General features: G+C 40.1%; 1 protein-coding gene across 7 annotated transcripts in view; it reads left to right on the forward strand.

Annotated features, from left to right (window-relative positions):
- LOC118422870 (radixin-like) overlaps positions 1–27,733 on the forward strand; it is a 63,079-nt gene that overhangs the window by 29,626 nt on the left and 5,720 nt on the right. For 2 of the 7 annotated variants that reach the window (XM_035830695.1, XM_035830696.1), the window contains 12 exons: positions 13,753–13,857; positions 15,563–15,732; positions 16,082–16,165; positions 17,187–17,333; positions 17,694–17,750; positions 19,146–19,242; positions 19,997–20,035; positions 21,423–21,586; positions 22,067–22,176; positions 23,529–23,689; positions 25,976–26,068; positions 27,258–27,353. In XM_035830695.1, the coding sequence (XP_035686588.1) occupies positions 13,753–13,857; positions 15,563–15,732; positions 16,082–16,165; positions 17,187–17,333; positions 17,694–17,750; positions 19,146–19,242; positions 19,997–20,035; positions 21,423–21,586; positions 22,067–22,176; positions 23,529–23,689; positions 25,976–26,068; positions 27,258–27,353 (1,323 nt within the window). The remainder of the gene's footprint in view (positions 1–13,752; positions 13,858–15,562; positions 15,733–16,081; positions 16,166–17,186; positions 17,334–17,693; positions 17,751–19,145; positions 19,243–19,996; positions 20,036–21,422; positions 21,587–22,066; positions 22,177–23,528; positions 23,690–25,975; positions 26,069–27,257; positions 27,354–27,733) is intronic. The other 5 variants (XM_035830698.1, XM_035830699.1, XM_035830702.1 and 2 more) reach the window with 4 other exon arrangements.

Consider the following 27,733-nt stretch of genomic DNA (forward strand, 5'->3'; position numbering starts at 1 on the left):
GCATAAAGCACAGTCATTGCTTCTTCTGTTTTGTAGATTCTCAGGCCCTTCAGATTCTTGTCGCAGCAGATTCTGGTCATTTGAAATTTATTCAAAGGCCTGGAAGAAACATAAATCTTCACACACAAGTTGTCTCTCTTCTGTGTAGCAGATTCTCTTCATCTGCAGTCTCTTCTGGTGCTGTTGTGATTAACATTTACTGCTAACTGATGTAAGCAGATGCTTCAAGATTAAGCCATTCATAAGATACCTCCATTTATTAGCATTACAATAAATAATATAGATGTATGATCAGCATTTATTAGCCAAAATTCCAATTATTGAAATAGAGCCAGACTTCTTAATTTAATGCACTGTCTTATATCTTCTACGGAAGGATGCCTGCAATATTTCGTGTTATGAAGAAAATTATTACAAACAGTAAAATGAGTTCTGATTATTTGCCTTGTTGTGATATGTAAACTTGACAAGTTGTGGTTTACTGGTGGCTTGCATAGGAGGTCCAATGACCTCAGTTTTGCCCCTATCATTAAGACTCTTGTCCAATGACAAAAGCAACTTTGCTGACAAAGACTCGGGTTCACCAAGTTCACGGGCAGACAGGCAGAAAATTAAGCTGTGGAAGTGATTGCCAGAATGATGTTAGAACTGCTGAGGTAATTATCTACTTGGTGGAGCAGAACTTGCCGACGTCTGCTGTTTTGTCACTAAACTCTCACCCGCATCACACTTCACAGGGCTGGAAATACATGAACACTTTTAATTTTTATGGCTCTAAAAATCTTTTTAAGCTGTGCACGTAATTTTGTCTTGATGCACAGGTACAACTAAATATACATTGTATATACATAAAGGTGCTATTTTACACTAGTGTCTGTAGTATATTCACCTTTGTCTCTTTTTTGTAAATTTATGCCCTTTTTGGTTTTGTAACTAGGTTTTTCTGATGTTTCACTTAACTCTCTTTTTACCTATAATGTTTTGTGTGCACCTGTGTTCTGGCTCCCACCAAACGAGTTTTGAGCCCTGCATGTGTAATGTCTGAATCATTCTTTTTATTGTCTCCAGAGTACAGAGGATGGTTAGATGCACACTTTTAATAGAGATATTCCTATGATCATTATCCATCATTGTTATGACACTCTTTGCAAACTTAAGTGACCTGTACTGAGGAGCAGTTAAAGTTTCATGGCGGCGCCGAGGTTTTATTAAAAATTGATCCTGGTAATAATGAACTGTTGCCAGCTGTGTTCTTGACATGACAAGCAGTCAGAACAGGTGCCATTAAAATTACTCTACTAACTCTCATTTAGTACAACATTAGGTCTACAACGTGGGCTGTACCAAAAATCTGTGAGAAGGTGAATTAAGTCAAAACTCAATGGACATTGTTTTGTTAGCCATTTAGAAAAATTTGTAAGAATTCGCAGTTGAATAGATCTAAATTCCTACTCCAAATGAAAATGATCAGTGTGAATTGAAAAATTGCACCAGGAAGATTGAATTATCATTCTTTGGTTAGTTACTAAGAGTTCCTTTAAACATGTTTTGTATTTGTCTTGGTTACCTGTCTTCTCTACTGTAAAACCAAAGTGGAATCTAGAGCTACAAATCCGCCTGACTGCTCACTCTGACATTACAGATTTTATGGAGGGCCATTAGTGGCACCACCAAGTCATTTCCTTGTTTCTTTGACATTTTAGGGAAAAACATGTCAAAATTCAAATTACCCTGAGCGTCTTCCTTGTTAGTTTACCGGGTCTGTCAGGGGAGAGTAAAATTAGGGGAGAGTAAAATTAGGACTGGGAAGAATGTAAAAATTCGTACTATTTTGGGGATTCTTGTCAAACAGATGCACACTATACTATTAACTAGCCCCTGAGGCGTCGCCAAAATTAGAATGGATTCTCTCCTCTGAAACTGTGCATACATGAAAGTACAGGTTTCCGGCTTAAGATGGTCTGTCGGTTTAGCGTTATTTTTTTAAGGGTCCGAGAACCAACAAATTGGGTCAGTGTAGCCTAATGGCATACTCCTCTCAGCTGTGCAGGTGCCACTTCAGACATAGGGATAGCCTGCGCTTCAACCGTCAGGAGGCCTGCCCTTATATGGGCATGTTCTGTGTCCAGGTAATGCAAGAAGACTTGAGTACACCTGAGTCCCTTGAGACTGGCATTTGATCTGGGAAGACCTGGTCCTAAGGATGAAACAGGAGTTACTTGTTGTGAAGAAAGAGTAGGAGAGAAGGATATCTCCGGGGAAGGAAACGGAACGCTGGCATGATCGCATCTTGTTTTGTTTTGCAATTGTTTGGGAGGAGATCAGTGTTTAATGATAATTGATAGCTGTTAGATCTTCTCATGGAGCTTTTCATTTGTTCATCATCCATGTCATGCCTTCATCGATCAATTGAAAATGTACAGATTATAGATTAAAAGAACTCTGAACACAGAGGTCACAACATGAAGGCTCTTGTGGAACACACCTGGTAAGCAGTGTCAAGTCCTCAACTGTTTTTTTCATCTCTCAAGGCATTTATATTAAAACAATAAATGCAGAGTAGTATACATGTATCTTTAGTTATTTTGTTTTGCCCACTGACACTGTTCAAAACAGCTATATTACGTAATAATTTACATAAATGTTGCTACTGCATTTAGCCCATTTGAATAAGAACATGCAAATTAAGAGCATTCATTCATTCATTCTTAAAAGAACAAAACACTTGTAAACAGTCCAAGATCCAAGCTTGAATCATAAGGCAGGGCCAGATCAAAATGTATTGATTTTATAGAAGTCTATATTTTCATGAAACCCTAGAACATCCTAATACATGTATCATGTTCAATGGCCATGAAACATGATCCTTCAAAGGCTTTGGTTCACCTTGAAAGTCAGAGACAGTGGTAGTGAACTGTGATGTGTCCATTCTCTCTACATGTCTGCCATTCATCTGTGTCAGGATGGTTAGGATAAATGTAGTCAGAACTGCATATGTCTTCTGGTATCCATTCAGCAGAGCTTATTGTGGTGGTTTATATGTGGGTTCACTATGAAAGTATGATGTATCAGGGGTATATTGTTACAACAGGGACTGGCAACCATACTAATAGTCAAAATATCTTTCTTCTTGATATTTATTGAGCGATATTGTGTGCTCCTGTTTAAGAATAGGGCTGAAAATGCCACCTGCAATAGGCAGTCATTTTCTGAGAGTGCAGAAAAAAAACTTGCAAGATTTCAGACTCAAACAGGCTTGTTATTTCATGTGTATCTATCACATATTTTAGGTAACCAAAAAACCATTTCCAGCTTTGAAGTATACCAGGTCAAAATCTTCCCATTTTGTAGCTTGAAGATCATGAAGGAGATATTATCTGTAGTCATGGCATGATACTTGATTCAACTGTTTTGGCAGAGCAGAAAGCCATTGAAATTCTGTTGTTTTTATTTCTACATTTGTGCTACAGCGTGCAGAGATTTGGACCACTGTTGCAAAATTGTCTCTACACAGATTTAAGACTCAAACTATAGTTGATATCAGTCTATTTTTGAAGAAGTCTGTCTTAGCAATCAAAAGACCATGTTGCTAAAAATATGTACCAAGTCCTTCAGATGGCTTTGAGTTGATCCGATTGTGGGATATTTTTGGTCAGGGACTTCGCTAATGGTACGGGTAAGCTGTGATACAAATGTCAGTATGAGAAGCTGCGCTTACATAAATCCAACAGCATACGTCACTTATATCTCAGGATTTCCTATATGCTAGAGGAATGAAACCGCACAAAGGTCTTCTGTAGAATGGCTCAAGGACAGTACAGAGTATGGATATTAGATATAGAAATTTGAGATCAACAAGATTGAAAAATACTAACAAGAATACTTCAGTTCAGGCCACCTGTTTGTCCCCCTGGGAACTGAAAAATATGTCATATATTTATCTCCTACATTTTACTGAAATGGTAAACAAGGATACCATAGTAATGCTTGGAACTTCTCCTCACTCACTCTTGAATTTGATGTAATACATGATAAACATTGCCACTGTCTTCCTTAATTTAATCAAAAACTACATCCTCTAACAAACAGGCCTTCTTATATATACAACCGATAGAAATTCTTAATATGATATATGAAAATTTGGAAAAAAAACTGTTAACAGTTAGCGTTGCTCCCATCTTCTGCACCTGTTATGCCAGGTCACAGTAAAGTTGACCCTCCTTGTTGCACTTGTATAACCCTGTAACTGGTGGGTCCCCCATGTGGGCACAGCTGCTCCCTAGTCCTGCCAGGGATTCTGAAACAGGAGCCTGTATAACCACATAACAAGTCTGCCCCTGTGTTTCAGCATGGTTTTGTGGTTAGATAGACCTCCAGGACCCAGCCATATATGGAATGATTATATCTTGGGTAGTGGGTATTATTAAGATATTTTGTCTTGATAGATTGTTAGCATACTCAGAGTGTACTGAGCAATGGATTAGAAAATTTGAGGTTTCTGAACCCATTTTCTCTTTTGAGAGCTCGACATGGGTCTTCAAGCATAGAACGTGAGGTAGCTCAAATATAAAGGATTCAGATTTTAGCACCTGGAGTGCCCTAAACCTCCCCTATAAATTAATAATATTACTGGTAAGGCAGGGCTCCAGATACCCACCTGCAACAAGATTTGAGAATGATTTGCAGAAAGGTCCAAAACAACTTGAAATGTATCAAGCTGAAAGAATACACTGCTGGTGTTATGATGAATTTCATATGGCAGAAATCGCAATCAAAGAATTTCGACTCCTGTGAGACAGCAGACAATAGATCATTCAGGGTCAATACTACTTCCCCCTCACACCACCATGATTCAAGCCTGTCCATAGTGTATCCTGGCAGGGCTCCAGACTAACTTTTTGACCTAGGAGCATGGCGCTCCTAACTCCTAAAACTTAGGAGCGCCAGCAAAAAGTTAGGAGCACCACTATGAAAGGTTGGGAGCACAAGCAAACGTCTCAAGCCATACAAAATATTACTCCAATACCGGTAATCAATGTTTTTGACTAGAGGTGGGTATGGCTTAAAGAATTAATTAGGGGTGTTATATATTATACATAATTACCCAGTAACCAAACAAGAAACAAGAGAATACATACAATCAGGAAGGGTAAATTAACCTTACTGCTAACGGTGAAACTTGACTGTTACATATACAACAACAACAAACTAAAGAAGTCTACAAGAAAATCTGCAAACCAACAGAGGAGAACGTGTAGCCAGGACTGTCAGGTACATCTTGTATTTCTTTTGTATCTCTTCTACTTTGTTAAGAACATAGCTGAAAATAGATGCACTGGAAAATTAGAGGTTTACTGGTAGCCTGTAACATCAGTGTTAACTTATATAGAAAAATCTGTGTACAAGCAATTCATATTTTCAGTTGAAAAAATGTAGCAGATGTGTTCGAAGGGCAAATCAATCGAACTTTTCCCAATAAACAACATCTATGTATCAGTCTTTTGAAAATAAAGACTGCAACAAAAGTAATATCTCAAGGAACCGTGAAAAAATCGCGACCTCCGTTCAACATTTTCTACGACTTCAGTGCCGACACAGCCCCCCTCCCCAGTTTGTCATCGTCGCATTAGCTGTTGTTTTTCCCAACAAGCAAAAAAAACCTCCAAAAGAATCCTATACATGTACTTATCACCAAGGACTTTAGGCATTCGATGAGTTTTCGTCAAAGTTACACGCTTTTGAAGCGTTCCTGCGTGATTTTTCCCGCGATCACAGCGGGGATATCAGATATTCCACCAATAATGGCGGCCGGGCGAGCTACGTCACGCCGAAATGGCCAATGGGGTGCGGCTCTCGCGATTCGCGAGATGTGAGTTACTGCGAGACTTGCGCGAGACTTGAGTTAGAATCAAAATGGCGGCTCGGTGAAGGCCGAAATCGGCGAATTTTGAACTTTGAGCGAAGTTTTCGGGGGAAAATAAGGGCGTTGGTCATTTTTTTATTGGCGCGCCGTGCGACCATCATTTAAAGAATAGGCGCATTATTAAAATTACGGTCGCATTGCGACCAAATCTAGTCGCAGTCACGAGCCCTGCCTGGATACAGCAGGCTCTGGAAAAAACACCATGTCTCAGCTATCACAAAACCCTCAGCCATTATGGCCTCAGGAGCAGATTTGTCACCAGAGAAGGGCAGGTCTTGGCTGTGTCTCAACTCTCTCAAGTCCACAGAAAAGGAAATCCAAGGTCTTAGGGGAAACCCAAGGCCTTTACCAACAGGAGACCAATTAAGATAAAGCTAAAGGATGATCTTGTATCAGAATAACATTGGTTAAACTAGATTATATATTTCAAGTTAATTCTTTGGTACCTGTAATCTACAAGTCGTTCCTGTGGGTGAAGCTCAAAGACCAAAGTCTTGTTTCACAGGAGACTAATTAAGATAAGGCAGGACGAGTGATAAAGTATCAGCTATGCCAGGGGCCAGCATTTGATCTAGATTTTCAGGCACATAAATGTTTCTGGCAGTGATACAAAGATATCTTATCTATCTCTGTTCATAGGAGTTCCTCTGGGAGAAGGTCCAGAAACATGACAACGCTCCCTCCAAGATTGATGTTTTAAATGTTTACTGTAACATTGTTATGATATTAGAAATAGGCTGCAGATATAGTACTGGTTGAATAGTTGACACTCAGTGAATGTGAAATATTGTTGAAGTTTTACATTTTGTATGTTTTAATAACGGACATGTTTGGATCAAATGACTCAAGAAATATCATAACGTCACAGATTATGCTTTTACGAAGGTCGCACATGCAGGTGAACAGTATTCAAATACAATTCAATCTCTACAAACAGATAAAAAACAGATTTACTTCTGGACGTGTCGAGTGACATCCATCACTCTTCTTTAGCATCACTAGAATGAACTGGCAGAACAATTCAATACAAGTACAGCTAATTAGAAAAACTGATTGAACTGGTTCATTCTAGTAACACCATTTTTATCCAGTTGTAGAGATTGAATTGTACTCTATAATATCACAGATTATGGTTGATATTTCCAGACCAGGAAGCTGAGTGTCAAGTTCATGAGGACTGGTTCTGATCTGTAGGTGCACATTGTGGTGGTGTTGGGTGGGGGAGGGGGGTGTTCTGAAACTCAGCCATGACTCAACTGGGCAAAAATGTAAACAGGATCCTGGCGAGGTCTGTCTGGAGCAGAAGTGACGACATTTCAGTCTTTGGAATGGAAGCCAGCCCTCCTAGAGCCTGGTTCTACTACAAACAGCATTTTGGCATATATAGCTGTTTTTTAATTATGATTTTGCAGTTTTCTGACAGTCCCTTCTGATTGTGATATTGCAGGTGTAGCCTTCGTGTTCAGCACATAGAAGAATATTCAGGTTTACTTGTATTTTTATGTCCCTTGAGTTGTAGTTGACCAATGGCATATGAAAGTCGCAACGCTTATCAGTAAAGTTTATTTATTTCAGATTGCACCCATTTTTGAACAACATTAAGGATTTACAATGTTGTATATAGATATGTAGAGAGAGAAACAGAAACAGTTTTTACATTATAGCAACATGTCAACAAAACTGCATAGCAATAGCTGAATACCATATTTGTTAAGCCTGTTATTGTTAATGGCTGATGTATTCCCTGTTAGGCAAATTTTCCTTCTACAATGAATGACTCCAGTCTTCTACAGTAAAAATAAACAGAACATGAAAGGATCTTTGTATCTGGTGGTAGACAATTGTAGCTTGTGTTAGCTAGCACAGATTCTATACACAAACCTCTATATTGGGCCACAGATCCCATAACATTCATCCATTCATTCATTCATCCATCCATAAACTGACTCATTCATTCACTCAGTCATTTATTCAAAGTGGCCAGAAGTTCCAACTTCTCAGCCCTAGTACCAGTAGTAGTAGCTATCTACCACCAGAGATGATGATGAATATGCCTCCTTGTACACTAATTAATCAATTACCACCACCATTAGTGTTCAATTGTGATGTGAATTGGGAACAGGAACTGCAGTAGGTGAGAATGAAAACAGGCGCCAAGTTTATCCATCGATTGACGTCATCCAGGGAAATCAAGGATAATCCCAATAATGGGTGCCGTTATTTTTCTCCAACCCACACACTTTAAGGCAGAATTAAGTTTTAATGGTTTGAATGTCTCGCAAGCCATCGTACCATACGTCATCATCTTAGAAATCATTGGTTCTTTCAGCTGACGGAAGGAGATGTTGGAATTTGAGTAGGGGCCAGATGGTGCCCATTGTAGAGAAGTATAAGGCTTTAAATTACATAATATGTAAAGTACAGAAAAGGCTAGAAACATAGTCTATAATTCCTATTATTACTTGTTGCTGCGCCAAGGCAATTAAGCTATATTAGGTCTTATTACATATTTTTACAGATTCAAAGCCATGGCTTTTACCATAGGACTAATCATTCTTAGCGAGTTCAATATTATTCCTTATTACTATTGTATTAAAGTAACGAAGAAAATGATTAAAACTATTAATCAAAAAGCAGACTTATGAGTATGAGTATGTCCCTTAGGACTAGAATTCATAACTGTAACGTACATGCACTTTAAGTTTTAAGGGTTTAATGTAGCTATCTGGAGGTTGTTATACCTTAGTCAATTCAAATTTGAATGAGACTTTACACAAATTACAGTTCCCTTTTTCATGAATTGTAAGTTGAGTTAAAAGTCCAAGAAAAAAATGGACATCAGCTAGCTATTTGTACATGTTACTGTCCTCCCTCACATGTGATCATTGGTCACTCCCTAAAACAAATCACCTGTTTAATGATGGACCCTCTTGTTGTCAACACTGGTTAATCCCCCCTCCAGGAGATGCTGACAGACACAGGCTAAATTTGGTGTCCCTGCAGGATTTGTTACAAGAAAACATCCCAGGGACTTCGCAATAATTCTTTGTTTTGTGTCAAACTTTTGACAGGAGACGCAGCAGACTGTGATCACTTTTCGCAAACATTTCTTTAGTTTGATCATATTTATGGAAAGAAAATAATATTATGATCCTTCATGGTGCCTGAATCTACAGCATAGTTAAATGTGGTGACAAAGTGAAATTATTTTGGTCACGTTACTGTGGATAGTTAGAAATGATCCCCTAGACTGTGAGGTGTTGACATGAAGACTGTCTGAGAGAGATAAGCTCTGAGGACAGGCCTTGAGAAGTGAGATCCTCACTTGTACAGGTGTAGACTAATAGCTCTCCTCCAACACTCCTATATTTGTGCACCCAAGCACAAAGTGATTTTCTTCAGGTCACTGGGGGTAGGATGAAACATTCCCCTGACTATAAGGTGTTGAAAGTGAGATTAGCTATAAGAGATAAGCCCAAACAATTCTTAGTAGTGAGATCTTCACTACAGACACCCACAGCAGGTGCCAGTGGTTCACAGTGTAGACAGAGTGCTCCTGTTACCAATATCTCAGCATACACATGTTGTAGGCATTAGTTACTGAATTACAATTTACAGTAAGGAATGTTTAAGTAATGCACAACCATGAACTCATTTACATGATTCATGCATTCCCTGTCCTGTTTCCCATTGTATAAAAATGTTAACATAATAAATGTAGGGCAACTTTTGTACAAAATTTTAATCATCCAAACTTCAGAAGTCTGATTCAGAAAAAGAAAAGGGATGATATATCGGAAGTTAACATACATTTCCCAATGCACAATCATTTCCAAGTTGCCAAAGGAAATTGCATGACAAATGACTATAATGTTACTTACCATCCTCTGGTCAGTATGTACAATGTATGCATGTCATACTGTTATGTACATATGTATCTGTACATATGTACCTGTACTATGTATTATTTATGTATGTTCTGGTTCTGAACTTGAACTATGACAAGGCCCATGCAGGCATGAACATGAGATTTATGAAGCATATACCTCCAATCCCAGTCTGATGATGGAGTCGACCCATAGGGGGAGGAGGAGGTTAATTCAGACTGGCTCTGGTTGTCATTAGAACCCCATGCACGGCCATTTCTCAGTGTCAAGGTTGTTGGGTGGTTGTGTTTCGTTAAAGAGGACTTGAAATAGCTTTTGCTCCCTCTAGTGCAGGTTACATGCAGAATTACCTGAATTTTACCTGCCCATGAAAAAGTAGATTTTTTATGATGTATCAATCAGATTAGAAACTGTTGGGAAACCATTTGGGATCTAAGAAATTAAACTGTTGCTCATGACTAGTTTGCTGTTGGTGAGAAAATTTGATTTGGTATTCACCATACTTCTTCAGCTCAGAAGGGTCACATGACTTTTGGGTTAGAGGTCACTCTCACTCTCAGGTCATGTGTACCCTAATCTTCATTTAGCACTTTACAGATGGCAACAATCAGTACAGTCGACAAAAATTCAAATACACTATAACATTTTGTGTACAAGTAACCTAGCACATGCCTACATGTAGCTCCTGCCACTCTCCTTGGACGGAGTTGTGTGTTCATCAATCGCATGTTGAGCCAGGAAACATTATGGTCCACAAGTGCATCCCAAAAATGTCAGCAGTAGGAAAGTATCAAAACATTTTCACACAGTCCAGTTCCCCCTCACAGTATTTTGACAGAGGCCATTTCAAACCGCTTTTAGCCAGTGTGACAGTTGTGTGGTCTTGATTGTATTAGCTTTAAATCTGACTGAATTGACAGCTCCTACGTGTCAAGACCATATCTAAAACTTTCCAGTTGGACTACAGAACCCTCCCCACACATGCTCTTACAGTGCACCCCCAAAATTTAGGTTCATTTACAGTGAAAATGTCACACAGTTCCCCTTTCCTCCCAGATAAATGCCATCAGGTCCCATTTGGGCCTAAAGTGATGGGAACGCTGTGTGGTCTTGATTCATGCGAAGATGGCCAGAGTTCGGCAGGCAGCCAAGTTGGTCCCCCTGCTGGGCAACCCTGGACATGACCAGAATGGATCGGTGCATCCCTCTCCAGTCCATGGGACAGTCTGGCATTGATCACTGGCAAATGGAATTGTCTGGTTCCTGGGCCACAAGGCCTAGGGAAAAAAATGTCATGTTTCCTGTTTCAGTTCTGAAAAAAATTAGGGTCGGTAGGTAGGGATTACCTTTTTTTCTTGTTATTTTTTTTAGGCTAAGGTCTGCAGGATTTTCTAGGGTAGGTAGGGAAACTGGAAACACAACATTTTTTTTCCTAGGCCCAACAATATGATTTGTTGGTTCTTCCATTTGTCGTCATCACCTAATGACTTTCTTTAAGTTCGCATCCCAACTAGATAAATAGTCTACCGTTGGGGCTCTACATAGGGCCAGAGTATGCACACACCCTAACCAGTAGTTCTAGATCTCTCTCGGCTTGGCTTCGCGAATGAAGATCATCTAGATCTATAGTGTCAATAAAAAGTCAAGGCCAAAAATCAAAGTGTTTCCTTCCCAAGTGTTCAATACTGATAATAACAGCAGCCTTCATGACTGGATGTACATTCAAAACGACACAAGACAAGATAAAAAAAATACTGTTATCACACATATAACCATTCTTATATTATATCATGATAAAAACTTCCCTTGATATTTATGAGACATAACTTGTAGCTATATACAGTGTACATGTGCATGTATGAGTTTTAAGTTCAACTAGATTTAAGCAAGTTATTCTATTAAAGTTTGGGTAGGGAAAGGACGAAGTCCCTTTTCTTTTTATTTTACTTTGATCCACCTTTTATTCTAATAAACATAAGGTCGCCACTTTGCCCTCCTCCCAATCTATGAGACAGAATTGCTCTAAGCTATATCATGTGGTACTAATAACATAGATAACTAACCAGTCTATCACCTTGGGGTGTTGACTAATGATATATTCCATGCCTGTGCACCTGTGGTATGCAGGTAGGCGTGTGTCGCAGGGCCTGTTAGATCAAAGTAGTGGAACTAAGTGGAGGGGACCTTCAACCCAGTTGTATATGCGCAACTTGCTTCAAAATAAAACATCACTAAATCATACAGGCTTCCTGTATAGTTATAAATGGCAACTGTAACTGTTGTAGCACAACATTTAGGCTCAGTTTGGGGGGCATTATTCCTATGTCCTGCTTTATTTAGTGTCGCCAAAATTGCGACTTCCTTTCAACTTGATGTATTGTCCATGCATTCCAATGCATGGATGGGACATCAGTTTGAGATACAAGACAATTTGCAGCAAGTGTCAACTACAATGACAGTATTTCAGGTGATTCATAGATAATTTAGGGTTAAAACAGCCTCCCTGACACCATGAAACTTGTTCCTAGGCTGTTAAACGGTCTGGTGGTTACTCTGTGTTCGCAGACGAAGAGCAGACAGTCCCTATCTTGTTCTTCGATTTTCTGACAGAGACATTGACAGTATTTTATCATCGTCTGCTAGCTTGGTGTACCCAGGAGGTCACAGTATTCGCACCGTCGCCTGGCGTAGTTGTCATTTCGCGATCCAATCCCCGTGTGCGATAATTCAGCCGTTCAAGGTTTAGATTTTATCCAGCCGTTATTTTGACACATGAGCGATATTTTATCGGAGAGTCACAGTGCTTGCACTATTGCATTGAATGTGTGTAGTTGTGACTTGTCAGGTGGTTTTGCTGTCCTGTGCCCCTTTATATGATAATCAAGTTGCACAGTGCGGGGTTCAAGGTTTAGATTTTATCCGCTCCTTATTTTTGACATACAAGCAATATTTCAGAGGGAGTCACAGTGGATGGATGCCTTGCACTTTCCTGGTCTCAGCATATTATCATTCAATTATACTGGTTGAGGTAGAATGTGTAGGTTTGAGCTGCCCTTGGGTTTTTGACATGTAGGCAATATTTCTGTGATGACCTCTGTTTTATGATAATTATAAGGCCACACCTTTTTCTGTCCTAGTTTCTGGGGCATTTTAGTGTAGACATAAAGCAATAGTCGTAGGTCAAGATTAAAACAGAGGGCTAGGAGGAAAATTTGCATCTGATGTATTCACTACCTATAACTGTATATATCAAGTATTCCATAAGACTTGGGTTTGATCTTTCAGTTTGTTTGGGATATTCCAGTTCGTGTTTTTTCCAGCCTAGGCCTTAAAATTCCATTTTGCAGTTACATCAGCAATTACTTTCAAGGTCTTCCAGATCAATGATCCATAAAAACTTGTTTCAGAATGTTTGGGAGTAATCAATATTTACCCAACTGTTCTTTAGTAAGGCCTTGAGATGTCAGCCTGACAGATTATGTCATCAACTTGTAGTACATGACTTTGCACACTTAGAAGTTTGTAACATTAATGGCTTGCAATGTTGCTTGCACAGGATAAAATGTATTCCATGCCTTCAATGTAATTTTTCATTGACTTTTGTACAAAAAGTCATCTAATAATCTAATATTTGACATTGTTTTTTTGTTGTGTGAGGGACGTAACTACTATAATTTTTTTGTACACTAGTATACTGCATATTTATTTACTTTTAGGTGCCCCAAAAAAGAAAAAAGCCTTGCTTAGAATTAAAAACTAGTGGTATAATTTGGTTTCACTGCAGTTTATCAAACTTTATTTTATGTCGTGCACCTTAACTTCTTTTTCTGTGCACCTGAATGTTTTTATTGATTGCACTGGTGTACCTTTTCCTCAAATGGTTGTCATCTGTGTTCAAAAATAGGTGTTTAACCTGTTCCTCTGTTCCTGTGTCCTGCCCAGGTGATGTCCCAGGATGTGCGTAAGGAGAACCCGCTACAGTTCAAGTTCAGGGCCAAGTTCTACCCTGAAGACGTGTCCGAGGAGCTCATCCAGGAAATCACACAGGTACTTTGACATTGACTTTATTGACGATGAGACAAGTCATTACATGGGTCTGCCTAGGCAGCTTTGGGCTGGAAGTGGCAGACCCTACAAAAACGAGGACAAACATACAAAGAATTCAGGACAAAAAACAATAAATATATGAATTTGTCATGCATCTACAGATATCGAAGAAATTGATCTATACCATATATGTCATACCTAAGAGATTGGAGTAGGTGGAAGGTAAGTATGAGTTAATTTTAAGATCATGACAAAAGGTGGGTTTTGCTAGACTCTACCAGGCTTCGTGGATCGGTGGTCTAATTGTCGAAATTGGACAAATAGAATCTATAGTACGCAAGGGGAGTTAGCCGGCCAGAAGAGTACGTTTCCTCACCACGAAGACTGTGCGGGGTCGCTACGTTCTTTGAAGTCCACTAATCGCTATCTAATAGGTGCGAAGTGGTTTATTACTTTCCGACTCGCCCGTGACGGGTCTTGACTGCAGCGGCCGGGACTTCTCACGGGGACCGGCAAAACATTTTGTTTACAAGCCATCCCGTCCTGCATCAAACGTTTGGTATCGTCATAAGTCCTCTGGTCGGCCATTGCATCCCAAAATGAGTCCTTTTTGCCTCCAAACTTCACCAAAAAGGTACAGCTTGGCCCCACTCAACAGGGCAGAAATGCGATCTCTTTTCGCGACCGATTGCTGCAGATTGACCGCACAAGAATCTACCTACAGCGTAAACTGTTATCATGTTACATTTCATCGCAAAATTAACCTCACTCTAGCCTACATTGTTTCAAAAGCATTTATATTTTAGCAAAAAACGCCGTCCAAAACATCATTTTTGCCGCGTTTTGTTGTCGATCCCAGTTTGACCTTGTCCCAAACCGAGCTGTTTCCCACTGGGCACTGGCCGATTTATGACTTAAATTATCTCCAGCGCTGGGCTACTTCCTTTGTACAAATAACGGGGGGGATTAATTTTATCTCGTTTGTTCTTAGCGACCCCGCACAGGCTTCGTGGTGAGGATAATGATTCTACCGATCCACGGAGCCTGGTAGAGGCTAGGGTTTTGCTGCGGGCCTTGAACTCTCGGAGAAGTATGCCAATGTTCCCATCGATTTCTGCTGATTAGGTGATCAGGATGAACGACTGCTCACTTCAGTTTAGGGAGGTCCAATGGCCGTTCTTGGCAGGGGTACAAAAATGTCTTCTTAGGCCATGATAATTCATTTCCTTGGTTCTTAGGCGTTTTCAAGTACATTTCTGAAAGAGGATAACACAAAAACAGAAGGCTGGGAGGAAAACGTCAAACTGAATCTTTCTGTATTAACTCCCCGAAACTATGTAGCATTAGGTACAGGCTTTTATCTTCAATGATGATAAATTCTGAATTAAGCTTATGTGGCCTATTTTAAGTAAAGTTTATTGAGCTTACTTGCCCCCTTGCCATTCCAGTGCCAAGAAAAAGCAAGAAAGCTGTTACGCAAGAAAAGGATGACATGAGATGTCCCCAAATGTGTTCTTTGCAGTTTTGTGTCACAGAAAACTCGAATTGATTCAGGAAAAAGAAAGAGTAGTGCAAATCTGTGAAGGATGCCATAAATAGGGACTTTAGGGAATTTTCCAGAATGTGTCCTGTGTAGTTGTGTTAAGTGTAATTCTGTACTGTTAGTCACTTGAAAAAGACTAAATTCCCCACCTTGCCTTTCCAGCGCCTGTTTTTCTTGCAAGTGAAGGATGCGATCCTGACTGATGAAGTGTACTGTCCACCGGAGACCTCTGTGCTGCTGGCGTCCTACGCTGTCCAGGCCAAGTACGGAGACCACAACAAGGAAGTCCACAAGGCGGGCTTCCTCGCTAACGACAGACTCCTACCTCAGAGGTCAGTAGAACAGGAGGGGAATACTTCAGTGTCACCACTTTAGTACCGTGATTGTCTTCTAACAATGGGTATTTGTTACATCTACAGGTGATGTTTTCTTTTCCAAGTATGCGGTTTGGTTGTGGATGCCATACAGCAAAATCTGTCTATGAACTTTCATGATTTTGGTTTTTTGACAAGTCTTTACCGCAAGAAAAAATGACCAGATTAAGGCCTCCAGGAAGAACCATATTATGCTCAAAATCATTATGCAACCTCTCTATTTATTCTACAAATAGGTGTGAAGTGCTAAATCGATAGATGACAAGCAAAGATTAGTTAATGTTAAAAGTCTGTTATTTTCCTGCAGAGTAATTGACCAGCACAAGATGACACGAGAGCAGTGGGAGGAGAGGATAACCAACTGGTACGCCGAGCACAACGGCATGCTGAGGTAGGTCCTAATCTCCTCCATTCCTGGTACATCATGGTGATGCTGTTGCCATGGTAATGCCATGGCATGCTGAGGTATATCCTCATTTCCACCATTCCTCGTACCTCATGATGATGCTGTTGCCATGGTAATGCCATCGCATGCTGAGGTAAATCCTCATCTCCATTCCTGGTACCTCGTAATGATGCTGTTGCCATGGTAATGCCATGGCATGCTTAAAGGTAAATCCTCCTCATCTCTTGCATCAGTTGTATGCTCATAGTGATGCTTTTGCCATGGCAACCATTGCTATTGTAACACTATGGCATCAGATTTTTTACATTTTTTAACTACAGTTAGTTTTATGTAATAGAGCAAAATCTTGTACGTTTTCAAGGAAGAATCGCACACAACTTTCACTCAAAGCTCCCAGAGCAGCCATGATGCAGTTGCTATGGCAACCATTGCATGTTTGTTGTAGCAGGATTGAGTAGAACAGCTGTGACAAATCGTATTGTTTTGGGGTGCAGGCTAAAATGGGGCTGTTTCTAACCAGGCATTGCAGCAATGTCACAATGTAGACAAAACAATACGTCTTGTTGATCAAAGGTGGACAAACAAATTGTCTCATCAGTCTTTCAGCCGTCCAGTCTTATTTGTTTCCCTCTGACCGGGTCAGAAGGAAGGGTCAGCCAGGGACATTTGTCCTCACGATAACCTGGGCCAGCTTGGACATTTGTCTCTTGTAAATAGGGAACTGTGTACATAGTGATGTATGAACTTGCCAGAGGCCAAAATTGCATTTCAGTGTGTTACCAAGTTAGGCAAAACTACCTTTTTGGCAGAGTCAGAAAATGAGGGAAATCAGTTAGGCAGATTTTTTTACAAAGTGCATTCGTATTGATCTCTGCTAACCAACAAGAGCACTGCCTAACTTTGTAACCAAGCAAGTTCTTTACCTCAGTACATGAGACATTGTACAACTTATCAGGAATTAACCTTTGACCTAATCCTGACCTGACCTCTGCCTTTTGACCCCCAGGGAGGACGCCATGATGGAGTACCTGAAGATTGCGCAGGACCTGGAGATGTACGGAGTCAACTACTTCGAGATCAAGAACAAGAAGGGCACCCAGCTGTGGCTCGGCGTCGACGCGCTCGGACTCAACATCTACGAGTATGACGACAAGTGAGTAACGTACGCGGGAACGATGGCCGCCATGTTTGTGTTGAACTCCGCCATTTTGTGTGTTTCTCTATGCCTCGTCTCATTCTGCACTGACTGCATAGATTTCCCAGTAGATGCACTTGTTTTGGTTTAAAGGTGTTCGTTATTAACTTCATTGTTACAACTCTGTATTAGTTTGGTGGCTTCTGCGCATTATGACACTTGACCACGAAGCACACCGCTCTGTGTAGACACCCTTGTGGCATAACGTTGTATCACCTGTCATGGCCATTTCACCCTGTAGCAGTGTTTCGTTGTACTAATGTATTCCAGCACCTTTACTTGTTCTTGTAGTCACTCCAGCCAATTCTTTGTTTATAGGGCTGGGGACGCCGGCAAGTCATCGCCGGCGACTGCTGGCAAAAGCATGGCAAACTTGTAAGGGTGCTTGCTTTGTAGCAACGTTGGCCTTTACCCCCTGACCTCTGACCTCCCATTGATGGCCCCACCCCTGTGTAACATGATACACATGTAGGGAGGCTTTTTGAGGAAGCAGACAGTTCCGACGTGTGATCGTCGGCATCAAAACGGTTGAGCGTGTGGCAAAAACTAAACCTGTACCTCCCTCTCCCCCTCCAAGCTTTGCTTCCCTCAGCCACACCAATTCTTTTATTATGGTTCTTCACAAGACAGAAACAAAGGGCTGGGATGAAAACTTGCATCTGACTGTGTTCATAGCCCGTGTGTACAAAGGTATAGAATTTCTCTGGTCATTTTGGCCTTCCAGTTTAGCAAGGTTTTAGTTTATTTTTAACATAATCCATGAACCACAAACAGAATTGGTGTGGCCTTGATTGGACTTTGATTGAAGAGGAGAACCAAGACAGTATGATGTTTAAGACAAAGCACTCTTGTCTCCTTGTGGCTTGAAAGAACCGCGTAGCCCTGATGACGCTTGTTGTGTGAGCACACAGGTCCCTGCTGCGGCGCACATCACTCACTATCTTCCCTTTTTCTTCCCAGTATTGTGGCTGCTTTGTAGACATTAGTGATTCTTCAACTTGTACAGCTGTCAGTCTTATTGTAATACACAACATCGGTCACTCTAAATTTGCAAAGATACCGAGATTGTGGTAAAGCGTTTTTCATGTGTCGTGAAGTGCTGCACAGTGAGGTTTCTTTGAGTTTAATGCTGTAAAAAATATGCTGTAGTCTATTTGAAGACTATTTGTCTTGGTCTGTTCATTTCTGTCATCAACTTTTGGTTTTATTGGAAGAAATATATTTATAAAAGTTACCAGAATTTTTCCAAATTTGGAGTGACCTGTGTTGATACATGTATCTACATTTTGTACTTCATATATAGATGATATTTATATACCTTTCAATATGTATCAGCAAACAAACAGTAGTGCACATTAGTCCACAGTGTACAACGGCATGTTATAATATGACAGAGCTTTTGGATGGAAATACATGTAGCTTATATTCTGAGGCATGCTGACAACAAGTGAAAGCAACTACCTGGAACTTTTGGCAAATACTTTAGATGGGCAACAAGTAGAATGTATTTTCAATTTAGAAACAGGTATTAGGTTTACTGATACTCTCAGTTTGAACAGTATGTGACAGCTTTCATAAAGATAACTATAATTCACAGACCATATAGTATGGACAGTGTTACACTTTGAGGGGAAATACGTTGTTAAGGCCACCAAACAAAGTGTTCTAAGAGAATCATACAGATAATGGCCAACAGGAAAGTGAAAGAGTGTTGAATTTGACTTGAGTATTGTATGTCACATTGACTTTCTTGTGTCTTCCTCCCAACAGGCTGACCCCAAAGATTGGCTTCCCCTGGAGCGAGATCAGGAACATCTCCTTTAACGACAAGAAGTTTGTCATCAAACCCATCGATAAGAAGGCTCCGGTATGTACTATACAATTATGTGGTACACCCTGTAAAACAGAGAAAATAGAGCCAGTTTCAAATCGTCCGCACACTTTCAGACATGCATGTATTATTTCTCCTGTGTGAAGCTTCAGAAGATGATAGCATTTATTGTTCAACATGTATACTTAAGACATTATGGCTGGCATATTCTCCTTCTTGACATTTCTATAAGTTGGATCATTTGTGTTTTACCAAATTGGTAGTGTTTTGTCTGTTGGTTTCAATTTAACTTTCAAATTATTTGTGTCTGTTGAGCAGTTACTGTGCATTTGTAGATCTTAGATATGCATTACACTTTTGTGAGATATATCTGCACTCACTTCATTCATCTTTAAGTTTTATTTTCCTAGAACAAAGCTGTTTTTATAAACTCATATCACTGACAATGTGATGTGTTACTGTAAATTTTGTTACTTTAGCGGTGGTTTTATTTCATGGTCAGAAGGTAAAGGAGGTTTTTTACAGTGTTTTAAATTGCTGCTGAAAAGTTCTGTAGTACAGTTACAGTAATGATTTTTGGATTTATGGAATTTATGTTATGGAACTTGTGAAAATAGAACCACCGTGAATATTCCAAGATTTACAGAATTACAGTAAGTATGTAGCTCTCCATGTTTGCCATCGCTGCTTTCTTTACTGTCCCCTCCTTATTTGTGCCTTACGTGTTTTCTCCGCCCCCCTCCCCACTTTTCTGTCCTCCATTCTGCGCCCTCTCTCTGCCGCTGCACAGAAAGGCATCAGTAGGTTACTCCAACGAACAGACTCGAAGGTACATCACTGGGGCCAAGACTTGTGTTAAGTCGACCAAGGTTCATACAAGTACAAAGACTAGGAGAAAAGGTTATGTCAGGAGAGAAATTCAAGATTGTGAGGGCTGGTGTAAGATCTATTTCATCCCGCACAAATCCAGGAAAAGTTAACACTGGTCATAGATCACTGCAAACTTCAGAACTTTTGGATGCTTGATTAAATATAACTGCAATTTTTTATTTTGTAACATGAAATGAAGATTCAACTTTCAAAAAAGTAGTAATCGTCACATCATTCTGAACCAATGCTTTGAACCAACACATCTTCCAAAAGTTGGAAATGTTGGGGCATACAACATGATGCATATGAAATTCATGAATTAGCATCCTGAAAAGGACACTTCTTTAATAATCAATCAGTAATTCACATCACGTACAATGTCGTACATTGTACATGTAGTTGTGACTTTTCCCCTGAAAATAGTATGAACCTTGTTTGAGCTTCTCTCAACTGTTGGACCCCCTCTGCGCATGAGAAGTGTATGTACATGTAGGGTGCTTCTGTGCTTTGCTATGCTATGTCTTAAACTGCATGCCCTTTTCCTGTTTCTAAAGGATCATTTCTATGATTTTTTTGTGTGTGTACACATGTAGGTATTACATTGATCAACAGTACACAATCATAAACCTACATTGTAATGTGAAAAGAGAAACACTTGGCCAAGTTTACTTCTTACAGATCCTGGTGGGAGAAAGTTGAAGAATATGGAACATTTGAAACACATACACACTGGGCACATCAGACTAGCACATCACACATAAAGGCACACATAAAGGCAGTGCTAGCTGCAGTTTTTCTAGTGCCAGATAGAGGGTGCTCTTGATCATGAGTTGAAACAGAGTTGATCAAGCATATCATTTCATCCAAGCATGTGCATTTTTACTTTCCATCAAAAGCCATTGGAGAATATGCAACAGACATATGTTAAATCTTTTATTCAGAAAACTACTCTGGAGTAAATATTGACTGCAAAATAAATACATTATCTGTGTCACAAATACCTTAGCTGCTCGACAAAGCTTTTTCTACAGACACAATTGTGAAGACAGGTGTACAGTCTACAAGGGATTTGAGTGAAAATAATTTCCAAAACTATGAAATTTTTATTGTTCAGTCACTGACAAAAGACATGAACCATTCTTTAAAGTTATCCAGTTGCATTGGTTGAATAAATTTGTATTGAGTATCTCAATACTTTTGTTTAAAACCTTCATTAAAGTATAAAAGTCTGTTCTCTCTACTGTATACCAGACAATATTCTACATGTAAGTACTAGCATGAAGTCTACCCTGTGGTAAACGTTTAGTTTGGAGTGACTGTTAAACTTTTAATGTTGCCACTTTCAGGACTTCCAGTTCTTTGCGCCGAGGCTGCGGATCAACAAGCGTATCCTGGCGCTGTGCATGGGGAACCACGAGCTGTACATGCGCAGGAGAAAGGCAGACACCATCGAGGTGCAGCAGATGAAGGCTCAGGCTCGCGAGGAGAAGCACCAGAAACAGATGGAGAGGTCAGGATGTAGCCTGATTAAATCTTGCTTATAGCAACCCGCCCAACATCTAGGTGGCCTCCTAAAGGGCCAGTTACAGTCTCAGATAGCAGAGTTGGTGTTTGGTTTGGTTTGGTCTGGTTTGGTTTGGTTTGGTTTGGTTTGGTTTGGTTTAGTTTGGTTATACAGATCTCCATTAGTGACTGATGGACACACAGTTTCTAAAGTTAAATTGGCAAATTATGTCAGGTAGCCTAGCAGTTGTGGAAGTGCATAGAGATCTTGGTCAAGAACCACCAGGAAAATAAAATTCCCTCCATCACTCATTCACATTTAAGATTTGGTCTTTTCTGTGAACATCTTTAGATAGATTGTCTACTGCATGCTCTTTGGTGGCACAAATTAGCAATGGGTCATATGACATCTCCGAAGGGACAGGCAGATCCATGTTTCATGACAATGTGTCAAAGTAGAACTAAGATGTTGTACATGCCTCCTCAGGGCTGAGTTGGCACGTCAGAAGACCCTGCGTGAGAGGGAAGAGAGGCAGCGTCTGGAGTTGGAGGAGCGACTCAAGAGGTTTGAGGAGGAGGCTCGTCAGCGACAGCTCGGTAAGTCACACTTAAATCTTAACTTCATCTTTTTTTCAATTGCAACAACTTTCAAATACAATTCAATCTCTACAACTTGACATGCCTGTTACACTGTAGGCAATTAGTTCGAACGCACGTTCTACGCGGCACAGAACGCAATCATTGACTGCCCGACCTAGGTAACTTATCTCGATCGTTTGAAGACTTTGGGTGTCCAAATGCAATGCAACAGCTAGACGGAATGTTGTAGAGTATGTCTATAATTTAGGAATTTTTTGGAAGTGTTTTTTTCTGTTTAAAAACCGCCCAGGGAGCTAAATGATCGAATTCAAAGCCTTTGAAACAAGCGTGTTGATGAAAACGGAGATTTACTTTCGGACGTTTCCAGTGACATCCATCACATTCTTCAGCATCACTTGCAACAACTGTTCAACACCAGGCAGTGAACCACACATTAACACATTTACGTGTACAAATTACAAAGTCTGTACACAACTGTACAGATGTCATGATTCTTTGCACCTGACCAGACAGGTGCAAAATCGCCTGCCGACCATCGTAAACCATCCTCAGGGTACTACTGACTGGATCACTTTACACTTCAGCTAGGTGTCGCTGCTGCAGTGTCAAGAATATGGTCTCATATGTGACTGAGTGTGGGAAGTTGTTAAAAAGAAGCTCTTAAAACCCCTCCCTAGCCCGCCCACTACTTCACAGGAAACCTGGTACCTGTAAGGTTACTGGCCTTGGGTTACATACATGTACATGTAGACAGACATGGTTCACTTGGTACATGCAGAAATAATCAATCCACGATTGGTTACTATTTTCACCACAAGGTTATGGAAATTTTCCGCAACATAAAACACATGTCAGAACCCTGTAATAACTCAAATACAGAGTGGTGGAAAACAGTGCATGTTTGTTCCGATCCTGCTGGGTTTGCTGGAGCTGCTTGTTGCACCATGACGCTTTTCAGAAAAAACACACCATGTCCATGGTTGAAAGGTTTGCACTTCTGACTGTCTTGCAGTGTCATACTCAGAATGACTTTATTACCTTCATCAGAAATGTATTTTTTTAAGGGTGTGTCTGTCTTTTTGTACTTTGTGAACAGCATAACTTCAGAAGTGGTAGATGGATTCTGATGATATTTGGTCTTTTGGTAGGCAGGTGCCAAATGAAGTTAGACATGATGAGACTATGGGCCCCCTTGTGGCTTTCCTGGGCACTGCAGCAGAACTTCCAGTTTTGATTATTAATTACATGTATCTATTTCCTGCAATTGGAAATGTGTATATTACAAAAAAGGAAATCTGAATAAGACCAAACCAAATAAAAACAAAACGATTCCTCCCTCTGTCGTTCAGAGCTGGAAAACATGCAGACAGCGACCCACAAAATGATGGAAGAAAAGAGCCGTGCAGAGGAGGAGGCCCGTGTTCTGGAGCGGAAACGTATCGAGGCTGAGCAGGAGAGGGCTCGTCTGGAGGAACTGGCATCGAGGGAGGCCGCGGAGAAGGAAGAAATCGTACGTACACATGGTGTAGTACTGAGGTGCAGGGTTGTAGCCAGCCTGAAGTCATTTTCAGTCCCCTTGATTTTGAATGGGAATCCTATCGAGCACCAAAGGCATGGCGTGACATTGTGTGTCATTTCTAGGGGTCTGGGTCACAGAAAATTTTTAGATCAAGACCCTATGAAACACTATTTCCTGCATTTTTAGGTGCAAATTTTGCTTGTAGACTAAGCTGTTCAATGGCATCTATTTTGGTGAAGAAGAACACATGGGTTTCAGTTTTTTTGTATCTTTACATATCAATTTTTGTTTGTCCCAGGGGACGGAATGGGGAAAACTTTTTTCAGTCCCCAGCTGCAAAATTCCTTCAAAGGACTGAAGGACAGGTGCTGGCTACAACCTTGCTGAGGTGGATTCAGGGCTGTCTCCAGGACCCATCCCTCCGTCCTGGGATGGAAATTTGCTCCCCATCCGTCCCCAAATCTGAACTTCAGTACATGAGATTGATTAGAATAATGTTTTCATTAATTTAGAATGACACATTTTACAAGGAAAATCAACAACAAGGTTTCCCAAACAATGAGAGGGACAGAAAAAAAATGAAAGCTGGATACAGCCCTGGGTGCATTGTTCTCTTTTAGTTAGCATGTAGGTGCCTAGGACTAAATGCTTCAAAAATGAGAAAATTTATTGGACAAAAATTTAATGTAGTCTAAAATGTTCGACAGGAAAATTTTCTCTCGGAGATTGAAGATCGCCACTGAGAAGAAAAGAAATTTAATGAATGAATAAATGAATGACTTTTAGCTGTCAGGGAATATAGGTATTTTTATTCTGATGAAGGGCTGTCATTTAGGTGTAGGTAGAAAACTTGCATTTCACTAATATTGCAAAAACTAAACAATTAAGTTTTGTAGTGATTTACAAAATGTTTTTGTAATTTTGATAACATATACAATTATTCAGTTTTCAGAAGGATCTTACATCTACACCAGTTAGAACTGGTAACATCATGAACAGCAGTGGTTCTTTTTCCACCATTTCATTTTGTCCAGACTGTACCACAGACCAGGGTTGTAGCCAGCACCCGTCCTTCCGTCCTTTGACGGAATTTTGCAGTTGGGGACGGAAAAAATTTTTTGACCATTCCGTCCTTTGTGACGGACAAAAATCGAGATATAATAAAAATGTCTCCCTTGTGTAATTTTTCACCAAAACAGATGCCATTGAGCAGCTTAGTCTACCAGCAAAATGTACACCTCAAAATGCAGGAAACATTGTTTCAGAGGGTCTAGATTTCAAAATTTTCAGGGGGTGCATGTACCCGAACCACCTTAGAAGCATTGCAACTTCTCGCACCTTGGGATTCAAAATTGAGGGGACGGAAATGATTTCAGGCTGGCTACAACCCTGCCACAGACTCTATCCTGACTCTGGTCTGCCATTGGGAACTGTCACATCAGTAATCACCCCTGTCTGTCCATAATTACCATCATGTACTGGGAATCACATTATAGCAAAGATTGTCGGTTAAACTGAGCTGTCAAACTAGACACTGTCTACTTTATTTTATCCTGTCCTTTATCGTAGGGAGACTCTTGCGTCCTCAAAGTGCATGGAGATTTTTCTATTTCAAACTAACCATGTAGTGTAGTTTACCGTAATGTAATTCAACATGGTACATTTGTATCCCCTTGCATAAACCCTCTCTAACCATTAGTACATGTAGCTGCATGCCCTATGTACAAGTGCTGTATTGGTAGATATAGAGCTAAACCACCCCATACTAGTACAAAGACCAATGTGTACTACATGTATCCCCTCTATGACATACATGTGCATTGTGTATTACCTTTATAACAAAGTGTTATCTCCTTTGTAAGTTACTATAACATGCATCCCCCAATAACAAAGTTTTATCCTCTCTATAACAAAGTGTTATACCTTCTAAACAAAGCATTATCCCTCTATAACATCCTTGCACATGGAGATCTAACTTATTATAGTCCACATACATGTACATGTGTGCCTTCCCCTTGGTAGAACCGGTTCTTAGTACACATACTTTACAAATAAAGCACAAGAACAGACAGAATTTGTGATACATCTTTTTACAGGTGTCAGATTGTTGGGCTCAAACTTATAATGCAGCCATGTGGTTTATAGAAACAGATATGATTCATAGAAACGACAAGCACTGGTTCCTGATGTGACAGTCCCCTTTTCAAACCCCTGCAAAGAAAAAGAAGCGATAAAACCTCAGGTGTAAAGTTAACCCATCTGTCACCATGGTAACAGGCGCGGATGCAGGCTGCGCTGGAGGAAGAGACGAGGCGTCTGGAGCAGGAACGTCTGGAGAAGGAGGAGGACTCCAAGAAATGGCAGGCTGAGGTTCGGCATCTTCAACTTTCTGTACTCACAAGAAACTGTAGCTGTAGACTTACATTGTGTACTAACCAGCATGAATTATAGCAACTAAATGTAGCAGTAGAACAAACGTTAATGCTCAGCTTTATGTAGTCTAGTCTTAGAAGCATGAAATCGAACTGCTTTGTAATAGTAATCTTTAAAGTCCTAACATAGACTGTAACTTAATGTACATGTAAATGTAGTTCAGTCTTCCTAACAAGCATGAGTTCTAACATGTAGTAGTAGTAGTAACATTTAGTACATGTATTGGAAAGTGTAGTGTGGACTAGTGGAGAAGTGTCCATTCTTATAAAAACTTTGAAAACGCTAACAATTTGTAGAATGTTATCGGCAAGGTTAGAAGTGTTCTTCTAATGCCGTGTTCTGTGAGCTTTGGTCACTCAACAGAGACTATCTGAGAGAGACTGGAAGCTAGATGTTGAAAAATGCTTAAGCCATGATTCACTGAAATGCATATAGCTGCAGCTGCCTGCATGTTGGTTTTACATCTAAGAAATATTAATGAGTATAAACCTACGAGAGCTTGGATCAAAACTTAAGATTGAACAGTGTTGATAAAGAGCAGCTTTAAGTGTCTCCTTTTCTACTTTCTTCTTACCAGTGATGTTGATCCTGCTTTACTTCCCTTCTTATATATTTTATTATAACCTAAAGTAGTTCCTTTTCCTTGAGAACATCTTGGACACTGAGATATTATTGAGACTCATGGTGTTACATTGTCAAGAACCTATTCCACATAACATGACATTGAAGGTGTCATTTGACAGAGCTGCAAACCCATTTAACTGGTCATGCGCAGCAATAAAGGAAACATCGACACTCATTTTCAGAGGTTCAGAATTTAAAAAAAACATTTCCATCACCAAATATAGACTTTGAGAAGTCAGCTGTCACCAAAAATTGAACATTGAATTTTGAAATCTGTTAGCTTCCTGTGTTATCTTAAATCAAAACAACCTTGTTTAGTGTGTTTAATGTGTGTTGAATTCTGTTAACATCTTCTGTTAAATCTGTGAACTTGACAATGTGATACCAAACTACTCCATGTCTGCAGTCTCGCTGCTCTGTTCCTCTCCTGACTATGAATGCTTGTTCTCTCACCTTACCTTGTCTCTCTCTCTTTCTCCTCTTCCCTCTTGCCTAACCCAAGTATCATAAAGCAGTAGAGGAGCAAAGAGCTACCCAGGAAAAGATGCTGCTCCTAGCCAAGGATCACCAACAGCAACTAGCAAATAGGAACGTCCATGTAAGCCTGCCTCCGTTTCCCTCCTTGTTGCACGGCTGTACAGGTGGTGAGAACACAGGTTTAACCCTCACCCTACTGGGCTAGCCTTTTTGCACCAGATCTGTACTGGTTACAGGGTTAAAGAAGCAGGGCGAATGCTAACACCACACCAAACTATTTCCTTATTTCTTGGACATTTCAAAGCAAACATTTGAAGAAAAAACAGGCTGTAGCCTGAGTGTGATTTCTAAGGCCACACCAATTTAATTTCTTGGTTCACGGATTCGCTCGCTGCTATTTTTTGGGGAAAAAAATAAAAATAAACCTTGAGTGGCTGCTATAGACAGGTTTGACTGTATTTCCTTATTTCTTGGACATTTCAAAGCAAACATTTGAAAAAA

Source organism: Branchiostoma floridae, chromosome 9 (genome assembly GCF_000003815.2).
Source record: "Branchiostoma floridae strain S238N-H82 chromosome 9, Bfl_VNyyK, whole genome shotgun sequence".
In the NCBI taxonomy this organism is placed as follows: Eukaryota; Metazoa; Chordata; class Leptocardii; order Amphioxiformes; family Branchiostomatidae; genus Branchiostoma; species Branchiostoma floridae.